Raw genomic sequence first — 12,397 nt, 5'->3', positions numbered from 1 at the left:
CCTGGGTCCATTGGGCCGGCCGGCCCAGCCCCTTTTTGTGGCGGTTCGGCCTCCCCTTTGACCTAGGGTTTCCTGAGGCTATTTAAAGACCCCTCCCCAAGGTTCACGAGGAGATCAATTCGGGAGACGATGCCAAGGAGCAGAGAAGATAGAGGGACACCTCTCAGAGAGCCGAGGGTCGTGCTAGTTGTCTAGGGTTTGCCCTAGCTGACGTGGGAACCTTGCAAGGAAGACCACGTCGGAGTTCTAGAGCTAGGATCATCAAGATCAGGGTAGGGCCCCGGTTGTGATCTTGTGATGTACAATCATTCATGGTGAAGTTATTTGTGATTCCGAATGTTTAGCGACCATGTTCTCTCTTTCGATTTCGTTCTTTTCTATGGGTTTGCTTCATCCTAGATCTATTATCAAGATAAATCTCTTAGCATGATCTTGTAGTCATGGTGGCTAGAGGTTCATGGCGGAACTACCAAAGGGGGTTCGACTTGCTTCAGGGTTCTTTCGTCCAAAGGGGGGCGTCGTGACAGGGCGTTGCCACTGAGTAGGTGGGGTTTCGAGGGATCGGATTGGAGATTTTGAGTTTAAAGATGCTTTTCATTGAGATTCACATCTATCTTACTTCACTACATCTAGCTGGAACTACAACATATGCATGATCTAGGTGATCTAGATTGGTTATCTCTAACTTTCTCTTGCTACCTTCGGTGTTTGTCGTTTTTAGTAGATTAGATTCGTTTTTCACCATCTCAACACAAAGGAATCTCTATGCTAGTAGATTGTTTCTTGTATCTTTGGTTCCATGAATTGATAAATCTTGGGGGAATACTCTAAGGGAAAAGCTACACGAACCGTGCGCTTGCGGTATATAAATCGGGGGCGCTAAGGAGCGTCAACAAGCTTTTCTGGCGCCGTTGCTGGGGAACCATCGATTTAAGATCCAATCTTACTTGCATTCATAAATATTTCTTTTTCTTGATTTTTCTTTTTGACCTTTTTAGATCTCTTATTTTTCTGAGCTAACTAAAAAAAATGGATCTATTCCACGAAAATCAATCTAATCTAGAGTTTGCTTTATTTTGCTTTATTTTTCATTTATGATTTAGATCTTGTATATTCATCTTTTAGATCTGGTATATATTTTTCTTTTTCACTAACCCCTAACAGGAGATGGACGGGAGCCTCTCCAACAAACCCGAAAATTTTGTGGATGATCCAGAAAAAATTTACAGGCAAAGGAGATCAAGGAAACCGGAACTAGTAGATCCAAAAGTCGAAGCCGACGGTTCATCGTCTTCACCTCAAGAAACTCCATAAACAAGTCCAAAGGAGGCGCCACTTCACCAAGGGATGGCGCTACCGGAGTAAGAGCGTACGATCGGAGAGCTATGCACTCCGGACGTTTGGGACTTGCCGATCCAAATTCTCGACAACATCGGAGTTCCGTTCGAGATCAAGACTTCAATCATAAGGATGGTGCAAAGCTCGCCCTTCACTGGAAAAGAAGACGCTAATCTACATCTTCAAGCGTTCCTCCAACTATGCCGCACCTTCGACATGCAAGGGATGACTCAAGATCAAATAAGATGCTTTTCATTGAGATTCACATCTATCTTACTTCACTACATCTAGCTGGAACTAAAACATATGCATGATCTAGGTGATCTAGATTGGTTATCTCTATCTTTCTCTTGCTACCTTCGGTGTTTGTCGTTTTTAGTAGATTAGATTCGTTTTTCACCATCTCAACACAAAGGAATCTCTATGCTAGTAGATTGTTTCTTGTATCTTTGGTTCCGTGGATTGATAAACCTTGGGGGAATACTCTAAGGGAAAAGCTACACGAACCATGCACTTGCGGTATACAAATCAGGGGCGCTAAGGAGCGTCAACAGCGAGCGATGAACTACATCTTCCATGATCTCATTGGGCAGCTGGTGGAGGTCTACATCAATGACGTCGTCATAAAATCGGTTCAACCAGAAACACATTTAGCCGATTTGCGATGAGTACTGGAACGCACACGGCTCCACGGGTTGAAGATGAATCCTAAGAAGTGTGCATTCGGTGTTATAGCAGGGCAGTTCCTGGGCTTCATGGTGCACGAGTGTGGGATCGAGATAGGTGACAAGAGCAAGAATGCCATCATGATGATGACCCCACCAGGAAATAAGAAGGAGCTGCAGAGTCTCATCGGCAAACTGAATTACATCAGGCGATTCATATTGAATATGTCTAGCAAGATTGAGCCGTTCTGCCGCTCGTAAAAATCAAGAGCACCAGCGACTTCACTTGGGGGCAAGAGCAACAGAAGGCATTCGATTATTTGAAGCAATATCTTTCGTCACCTCTTGTGTTGGTCCCACCTCAGCTGGACCGACCAACCGTACATGGTGTATCTGTCAGCCCATGAGGTATCCATCGGCTCTGTGCTAATCCAGGAATTCCAAGGAAAAGAGAGGGTCGTGTTCTACCTCAGCAGATGCCTGCTCGACGCAGAAACAAGGTACAGCGAGATGGAGCGACTCTGCTTGTGTTTGTACTTCACCTGCACCAAGCTGTGACATTACCTGCTCAACACGGAGACCCGCGTTGTCTGCAAAGCCGATGTCATCAAGCACATGCTATCGGCACCTATCCTCAAAGGGCGGCTTGGCAAGTGGATGTACGCCCTCTCAGAGTTTGATGTACGATTCCAGCTGGCCAAAGCAGTCAAGGGACAAGCTTTGGTAGATCTTATCACAGAAAGGGAGTCACCATCAGCTCAGTTTGCCGATGTCAAGCGTTGGGTTATGTTCTTCGATGGGTCAACCTGCGAACCGGCTTGTGGTATTGGAATTCAAATTATTTCACCGTGAGGGGTTGTTTTTCAGTTTGCATTCCATCTGGCGTCCAAGCTCACCAACAATCAGACCGAGTATGAGGCTATATGCAAGGGTCTGGAGTTACTTTTTGGGTGCTGGGGCCGAAGTGATTCAAATCTTCGGCGATTCAAAAGTTGTCATTTGTCAGCTCACGAAAGATTACGAGTGTGTCAGTGATAATTGACACCCATACTTTGTCAAGTGCCACGATCTGATGGCATGATTCAGGTAGGTCACGCTGCTTGGCTGCCTCGCGAGCGCAATGGTGATGCAAACAAACTGGCGCAGGTCACTTCAGGGTATGTACAGCAGACCGATGATGTTTCGGTCGAGATATCGCAGTTGAACACTGCCGACTGGGGAGTCGATCTCCTCCAATACTTGAAGGATCCGACTCGGGGGGCAGACAGGAAGACACGGCGCAGAGCCCTGAAACATGTTCTCATTGGGGATGAGATGTACTTCTGCGCCGTTGATGGAGTGCTGTTAAAATGTTTGGGCCCTACCGAAATTTCGGTCGTCATGCATGATGTGCACGAAGGCACATGTGGGACTCACCAGTCGGCTCACAAGATGAAGTGACTGATCAAGAGATCGGGTTTTTATTGGCCTGCGATGCTGGAGGATTGTTTCAAGTACTACAGAGGATGCTAGGACTGTCAGAGGTTCGTGGCAGTGCAGATGGCTCCAACAGACTTACTACACCCGATCGTCAAGCCATGGCCGTTCAGAGGATGGGGCATGGACATGATCGGCTAGATCAACCCTCCGACCAGTAAAGGACATAAGTGGATTTTAGCAGCCTCGAACTTCTTCACCAAGTGGGTTGAGGCCGTTCCGATGAAGAATGTCACGGCTAATGATGTGGTGAAATTCGTCAAGGAGCATATTGTATACAGATTTGGTATTCCTCAGACGATTACTATCGATCAAGGGACGGTTTTCATGGTAGAGGAATTCAAGAAGTTTACCAAGGAGATGGGCATAACTCTGATCCAATCGTCTCCGTATTACGCGCAGGCCAATGGGCAGGCTGAAGCATCGAACAAAAGCCTGATCAAACTAATCAAGCGCAAGATCGATGAGTACCCGAGGCAATGGCACGAGCATCTAGCGGAGGCATTGTGGGCGTATCGGATGTCTTGCCATGGGTCCATCAAGTGCGTACCGTATCAGTTGGTCTACGGACAGGAAGCCATGATGCCTTGGGAGATCAACATCGGCTCTAGGCGTGTTGTGCTGCAAGATAGAATATCAGCCGATGAGTACTCCTCTCTCATGAACATCAACACGGAAGATCTCACAGAACTTCAGCTTTGGGCTCTGGAAAAGATCCAGGAGAATAAGGCAAAGGTCGCCAGAGCTTATAACAAAAAGGTTAGGCCGAAGAATTTTCAAGTTGGTGATCTCGTCTGGGAGTTGGTTTTGCCGATTGGAAGTAAAGACCCGGGGAGTGGTCACCCAATTGGCATGGTCCCTATCGCATAGTGGAGATTACGCTAGGCAACTCCTACCGTATGGAAACCCTGGAAGGGGTAAGGTTCAGTAGCAACATGAATGGAAAATAATTAAAAAAGTATTATCCCAGCCTCTGGGTAGGCTCATAAGACTGTTCCTGTCGGATAACACGGAGGGCCAATGCGTTGCCATCGGCCATCAATATAAAGCCAATGCTTTGGCATCGCCTAAAGGGGTAAAAATGTACAAGATGTAAAGCCGATGCTTTGCCATCGCCTAAAGGGGATATATATAAAAAAATAATATATATATATGTATATATACAAGATGTGCAACAGGGAATACAGACGAATTCATGCAGGTGTTCAGTAAGAACGAGCTTTTAAGCTCGGGGGGCACGAGTCCATTATAATGTGCACTACCTCCCCCTGTGCCTGCCTATCGCCATGGAAGCGTTGGAGCTCGGGCTCTCTGGTGGTGATTTACTCATCGACTTTCGTGGGTTTCTGCTGAAGGCGTTGGATTTCTTTGGCTATTCCATTGCGTGCCTACTTCAACTCCTGCAGCTTCGAAGGAAGGGCCGACCGGACATTATCGTCGGCCAAGGAAATTTTTGTTACGAAGCTGAACTTTCCTTGGTTATTTATTTTCTCAGTGCAGACTCGTCCTGCCGAGCTGCGATTCGAGCCGATGTGGCAAATTACTCTGCTCCGGCAAAGGTGGAGGTTGATGGCTCTGTAAAGAACTTTTCCCCCTGAACTAGTTGGTCAATGGGCATTGCCAGCAAAATGATCATCTTCCACGGCCGATCAGTGGGATCGGCTGGTATGCTCCGATGAGGCTAAGGGAGCACTACACTTTTGATGGTGGCATCAGGATCAAGGGGGACGAAGCTGAGGGTGGATCGTGCATTTTGGGATGGAGAAAAGTTGCCATCGGTAGGACCAAGGAAGGCAGTCAAAACTGCGAGATAAGTGGTGGTGTAGAACCGATATGCAGCTAGAGGTCTGGAGAAAGGACTACGACTGATTTATCTGCAAAAAGAGGAGGATAATCAGAAAGCAGGCATTTTCGGTCAGAATGTCTCGGGCGCGAGGCATGACCTAGCATCATCAGAGTGAAGATGAGACGTTTCTCCCACGTAGTGGAATTGGCACGGTCGGCAAGTGGACAGATTCATTTCTTCTTATGTATGGTGAACTATCAGATGTTCAGAAAAGCTGACTCAGGCTCCGAGTATTTTTTCATGGGCGATGAAGGGGAGAAAAATGCATTCTGAAGCTCTCTAAGGTGGACTCTCGTGTTTATGAAATTTTATAAAAAATTTCAGTGATTCATTGATTCAGTTCGGTTGACTGATTAGCAAGAGAAGGAAAATACTCAAAGATAGTGGCTGCGTCATATGTGTTTCCTGAGTTATGAACAGATGTCGTCAGAGTATTTATAAAAGAATCAATCGGTCATTTTTTTCATTCAGAGCTGGGCGTTTGACGAATGCAGAAATCAAGTACACTTGGAAATCAGAATGAAATTGGATAACGAAAGGGAGTCGATTCATTCATTTCATGGTATATTTACAAAAGAAGGAAAAGAAAATAAAAAAAAGAAGAAGAAGCGGATCTGAAAGATCAGGCTGTTACATCGGCCGATTAGTCATCGGCCAAGGCAGTGGTCACCACCGTGTCGATGTTAACTCTGTCAGTAATGGTGGTGGCCACCGTGCCAAGCTCCCCGATGAGCGCCTCGAATTCTTCCCCGGCTTCGCCCGCCGGGAAGATCGGCAGCAGTGTCCGGAGGTCGTTCCTGGATAGCGTTTGCACCATGGCACGGGCGACGGTGGCGCCTTGGTGGACGCCATGGCTTGCGACCTCCCGGACGTGGTTGGGGATGTCCTGCATGCAGGCGGCGACGGTGTCACCCCGAGCATTCGCCGTAGTTGTAGCAGTCGCCCCCGCGTCGAGGAGGGTTTGGAGCTATGATTCCAGGGCTGAACAAATATAGAGAAAAGGGTTAGAGGAGAATTGAAAGAGGGTTTTTGAGCGGTGATTGGAAACGCACCTGCAACCCTAGCATCAGCGGCGGTGAGCTGGGCTCGTACTGTGACCGCCATATCCTCGGCGGTCTCCAACTGGGTTTGCAGTTGGCTTGTTCTCTTGGTCTCCTCAGCGTAGTTCTCCGGCGCCTCGTCCTTGTCCCGGTATAGACTCCGGATGAGCTCACGGGTCCCCTCATCAAGATCATCGAAGGGATTTGACGGGGAGGAAGGGGGAGAGTGAGGCGGAGCGCTGGAGGCCTCATCGTCTCTGGGAAGAGAAACAGAGAGGTGAGTAGATTCAGATGATTTGTAGAGGTACGCATGGACAGCAGGTACATTACCCGTGATGGCGACGGAGCACCAGAGGTTCGTTGGAAGGGCCCTTGCCGGCACGCTTGTTTCCGGCCATCGCTCGTTGGAGAAGGAGAGGATTGGGGTTTTTCATGTGCTAGTACAAAGGCGAGGGGGCTGGAAGCTGATTGGGTGCGTTGAACTGGCTGTACCGATGGGTACTATTTGAAGATCCCGACTGGAAGATGAAAGGGCGTCGGACTCAGTTTTCGATGGAGTCGCCGACAGTCAAAGACGGTGCTGCAGATTCCAGAGTATTCTTCTCTGATTTCACAATAATCTTTATTGGTGAAACCAAGGGGCATGTGTTACGACCGGAAATTGACCGAGACTGATGGGCCTAGACTGTTGATGGGCCAATTCGGATCGTCCAAGGGAGTGGCGGTTACGGTCCATGCCAGGAGCCGATGGCCTCCTTTTATCTGTATTTTATTAGAGATAAGTTAGAGTTCGTTTAAGTTAGGGTTTTGATAGCTTGTTTGTCATGTCTACGGACTATAAATATGTATCCATACCTGAAGAATAAAGATTGATGGCAAATGTTCCCACAGCAGCGGTTGTCTCCAACTCTCTCATGGTGCATCGCCAGCCCAAATCGCATTAGGGTTAATCTCAAGGTAAGCGCCATGTGGCTCTAAGGATCTTCCTTAGAGCATCACGGCTCAATGCCTCGTATCTTTGGTGGATCTCATGCTGAAGCCTTTTTGATGGCGAGATCTGCTACTTATCCCGGTGTTTGCAGCATAGCTTTAGTAGATTGATTGTGCTTTCTTGTTGTTTAATTGTTGCATTCACCATGTCTTCTTTGCATGTAGCATCGGGTAGTTTATATTTGTCAAGCATGTTTTAAAGCCGATTGGTGCAGAGTCGACACCTTGCTTTGTTTCATTTAGTAGATCCGATCCATTACTGTTCGTCCTTAATCAATAAGGATTCGCTCGATATCTGCTATATCTGGCCCTGATAAACGTGTTGGATGATTCCTATGGCGTCTTAGATACCGTCTATTATGCTCATCTGGCCTAACTCGTGGACGGGATGTTCCTATATAGCGGTGAGAGTTGTAACAATCGTGGTTTGGGTTTATTTCATGTTTACAGAGCAGGTATCTTTCTACCAAGAGTTTTACTCATTTTTATCTGGATTTGTAAGATCCTTTTCGTTCTTAGTTTCGGATCGGAACGCGTTGCCTAGCCGTTTGTTACAATCCACGATGTGTGCTGCAACACATTTATGTGACCTGCCGATGGGTTGGCGCGTACCGATCGCCCTGCCCGATATGTCTTAGATTGGGTCTATCTGTGTGGATGGGTTTTTTGGATGTCCTGGCTATGCTCATGTATGCTTAGATTGTTCTATATCATGCGTAGCAAGAGCCGATCTGGATAGGTAGATTTATTTATATCATGTTCTAGAGCAGGTTTTATCCTTTATAGATGCGGTTTATATGCTCTATTTATCAATCGCATCTACAATCGACAAATGTGCCGATAAGCCTCTGAACATCTCTGGATCGGCTGATTGTGCCGATACAGAGCAGCTGGGCTCACAGTTTGCCGATCCGGGCGATTGGCAGGAATTTAATGCTTTATCTTGTGTGACGTAGGGAAAGCAGGAGACAGAAGCATCATCACTCACCCCTTCCTGGCTGCAGGTCAAGCCAGGTGGCACGCCCTTAACACCAAGAGCTGACCAATGAGCCGCGCCAGGAGAGATGAGGGTAGCAGCAGCCCGATCTCCCGGCTCGTCGCTGTGTTGCCCGCCGGACCCCCGTCCGTCGGTTTCCCGCGGCAACAGTCCTATTTCTGTCTTTCATAGAGCAAGGTCTGGCTCTCCCCACTTCTGATTTCTTAAGGGGTCTATTGCATTATTGGGGAATTCAGTTGCATCATTTGACCCCCAATTCCATTTTGCATCTTGCTATCTTTTCCCATCTTTGTGAAGCTTTTCTCGGTGTCGAACCCCATTTCAATCTCTTCCGTCATCTTTTCTATGTCCGCTCCCAACCAAGATTAAAGAAGGTAGCCGAAGTCGGTGGTGCTGAAGTGCTGTTGCGCACACAGAGAGAAAACAAGTATATCTTCTATCGTCCTGCCTGCAAGGGGACTGAATGGAAGAGTACTTGGTTTTATGTTGGCAATCACTGGCCATCTCTTCCAGAATGAATTCCAAGACCGCCCAAGGTATGCAGAGAATGGTCAGATCCTGGTCCTGATGGAGAACAAGTCAAAAAATTGCTTGGTGACATTGCCACCCTCAAAGATTTTGAAGTCACTGGTGGATTAGTAGTTTACTCCAGGATGAATCGTCGGGTTCAACCATTGCAGAAGCGAGAATATCCCGGCTATTTGTATGAGGGACCTTTAGACCCGTCATGTTTTCTTCTGAAAAACTTGGCGGATTTGATGCTTTCAAGCGGGTATGTTGAGTACTTGATGATGTAGACAAGACCCCATATTTGTCGAATGGGCTATTCAATGTGAAGCATCTTCCCATAAGTGTTGGGGTAAGTAATTGGTCTTGTCAGTCGAGTAGTTTGTGTATCCTTTAACCAAGTTTATTAGGAGTATCAAACTCTGTTGATGCAGATTGATGTCAAATTGCACTAGAACAAGCCGCCAATGCCAATTGCTGAAGATGTTCCTTGTCCTACACGAAATTATCGTGAGGGCCAGGATCCAGTTGCTGAAGATATAGGTTCTGAATCAAATGATGACCATAGCCTTGTGGATATTTTGAAAGGAAAGAAAAACAGCATCGATCCAGTGGGCGACAACCCAAGTTCTGGACAAAGCTCACCTAGAAGCCACCCGAAAGGCTCAAGGACCACCGTGTGGAAGCATAAAGTGTTCTCATCAGGAGATGTCGGGTAAACTTATTTGTGATTGTAAATTTATTCCTTCATTAAGGTTTCATCGGGTTATTGATATCTTCTGGTTCTCCTTATTTGCAGTTTTCAAAAGCTGTCCAAACAAAAGGTTGATACAACTAAAGCTGATGTGGTTGTTGAAACAAATCAAGTTCCAGCTGACTCATCGCTGACTACGTCTGACGCTCCATGTCGGCCAGATTCACCAATATTAGGAGTGGTGAATTAAAAATCACAACGAGCGGAAGTTCCATCTGATGCTCCAGCAGGTACATCTACTTCAGATGAGGAACACCAATAGTTTGGAAAAAGAAATGGGTGCTAGACTTCGCAAGACTGGCCTCTCAACACTACCTGCTGCTGTCAGAGCAGGCTTAACTGCAGATTTGATCGACGACCCACAGTTGATTCCAGAGAAACTCAAGGTGTTGCAAGACAACCTGAAGTCTTGCTACAAGTTTGCAACGGTATGTATACCCATCGAGCATTTCTAGAGTTGTAGAAGCAATTAACCCATATACTTATGTTGTAGCTATCATGTAACCTGTATCAGGAGATGGCGAATTGATCTTATCTCAAGTCCTAGAAATTGAAGGCTGCTATTGACGCCAGTCAAATTCTCGAGGATAAAGAGCGCCAAATCCGTGAAGAATCCAACAAATATCTGGAGATCCGTAATGAGTTGTACAAGGTGCAACGTGAAAGCACTCAACAAATCTAGCTCCTGAAGCAGGATGTTGAGAACCTGGAGAGGGATAAAAAGGAACTCGAAGAGAGAAACCAATCCCTCCAAATAAAACTAGAAGAAATGGCATAAAGTCATAAAGGTAACTCCCTTTTTGCTCTGTATCGAGTTACGTAGTAACTCAAGATCTCAAGTATCTTCTGTTCTTCATAGATGAAACCGAGAAGCTGAAGGATCAGCTTGCCAAATATACCAAGCTGAAAGCAGTTGCACAAACACTTGTTGACATGGTGGATCCACCCGAAAAGGGAGCTGGGGTCACTAAGACATTGGTGGAGTGGCTGCGAGAGGCTCCCCATAAGATTGTCGAGTACCTCTTGGATAACGCCAAGCAACATGTAGCACATGTTTAGCACTAGTCAAGTCCTATTGGCCTTAGGCAAAGCTAGCCCCCTTGGGAGAAGGCATGCTAGAAGAATGTTCGAGGAGGATTTCGTCAGGTTCCGGGAGGAAGCCAAGCCTATAGCTGAGAAGATAGTTTAGAGCCTGGAGTAGGACGAAGGGTGTTAACTCCTATGCTTTGCTGTGACTATATGTATGAAAATACATGTTTGTATATATGTCGGATTCATTCTTTGTGATGTGTATAGAGTACTTGTTTCAGTATCTATAATCACGAGACTTAGACATAAGTACATGTGTTGCCATCGAGCTACATAGGATGTAAGATACTTCAGGGTAGTCGATACGGGTGACATTCCTATAGGCGTTGTAACCCAAGACTACTCGTTTTGCCTTGTGCCTTTTACTTTGCGGGGCAAAGAAAGTTTAAGCCATCGAGTAGGGTATCCTTTTACTTTGCGTTCAGTTCATTCTAATCCGCCTTTCATGGCAGCAGAACTAGAACCCCGAATAAAATAACTACCTATAGGACACGAATAGATCCATCAAGATCAGGCAGGCATGGTAGCCAACAACTACTCGATTTCTCCTGTGCCTTTGACTTTGCGTAACAAAGAAAGGTCGAGCTATCGAGTAGAAATTTTTGTGCAAAGATAGAGGTAGATCGCTCAGGATTGTGTAGGCGTGGGAGCCTACGACTACTCAATTTTTCCTGTGCCTTTGACTTTGCGGAACAAAGAAAGGTTAAGCCATCGAGTAGAAGGTCCTTTATATAGACGCAGGTGGATCCCTCAGGATCTCGTAGGCGTGGGAGCCTACAACTACTCAATTTTTCTCATACCTTTGACTTTGCGGAACAAAGAAAGGTGAAGCCATCGAGTAGAATGTCCTTTACACGGACGCCGGTGGATCCCTTAGGATCTCATAGGCGTGGGAGCCTACAACTACTCAATTTTTCTCATGCCTTTGGCTTTATGAGGCAAAGAAAGGTTGAGCCATAGAGTAGGGGGTTCTGTGCAAAAACAGATATAAATCCCTCAGGATCATGTAGGCGTGGTAGCCTATAACTACTCGATTTTTCCCGTGCCTTTGAATTTGTGTAACAAAGAAAGGTTAGACACTCGAGTAGTTAACGTCAGCAATGTTACTTGCAACTTGAACCCCGGAGGGTCATAGTTACGAGAATGACATGTATCGACTCCTGTCGTATTGGGTGTTGACTGATGAATACTTGAGGAGGGGTCAAGCTAAGTCTTGAAGGAAACAGAGCAACTCCTTTAAACTACTGCTTTATTAAGAGTCATGCTGGTAGCTTACAGATAATTTTATGGGTAAAAATGGCGGAGATGCTCGATATTCCAGGAACTCGGTACCTCCAGACCATCAAAGTCCACTAGTCGATAAGATGTTGGTCTTGTGATCTTGGTAACGATGAAAGGACCCTCCCATATAGAATTAAGCTTGTGCAGTCCTGTCTCGTCTTGTATGCATCGTAGGACCATATCTCCAATGTTGAATGGTCTTTGTTCGACATTGCGGTCATGGTAGCGTCTGACTCCTTGAACGTATCTTGCTGACTGGGTTAACGCGTTGCATCTGATTTCTTCTGTAGAGTCCAACTCGAGCTATCGAGCTTCATCTGACTCTCCCTCTTGATATTCTTCAGGTCCAGGGGATTTCCACATGATGTCTACAGAGAGTATAGCCTTTGAGCCATAAACGAGGAAGAATGGGGT

The 12,397-nt window shown here is 46.3% G+C and overlaps 1 protein-coding gene and 1 long non-coding RNA gene across 2 annotated transcripts; both read left to right on the top strand.

Moving 5' to 3' along the window:
- The first annotated feature begins 3,701 nt into the window (after positions 1-3,701).
- LOC120645556 lies at positions 3,702-4,349 on the top strand. The gene has a single exon (XM_039922337.1). It carries the CDS (start codon positions 3,702-3,704, stop codon positions 4,347-4,349), a length of 648 nt encoding a protein of 215 aa, XP_039778271.1.
- Positions 4,350-9,827: 5,478 nt separating this feature from the next.
- LOC120646216 lies at positions 9,828-10,867 on the top strand. Its single transcript, XR_005664321.1, has 3 exons — positions 9,828-10,041; positions 10,128-10,401; positions 10,473-10,867. It is a non-coding gene; the product is annotated as an uncharacterized LOC120646216 (long non-coding RNA).
- Positions 10,868-12,397: the final 1,530 nt, after the last annotated feature.

Source organism: Panicum virgatum, chromosome 8K (assembly GCF_016808335.1).
Source record: "Panicum virgatum strain AP13 chromosome 8K, P.virgatum_v5, whole genome shotgun sequence".
NCBI classification, from domain to species: Eukaryota; Viridiplantae; Streptophyta; class Magnoliopsida; order Poales; family Poaceae; genus Panicum; species Panicum virgatum.
Note: the sequence above shows the minus strand (reverse complement) of the source record. Positions and strands in the feature narration are given on the sequence as shown.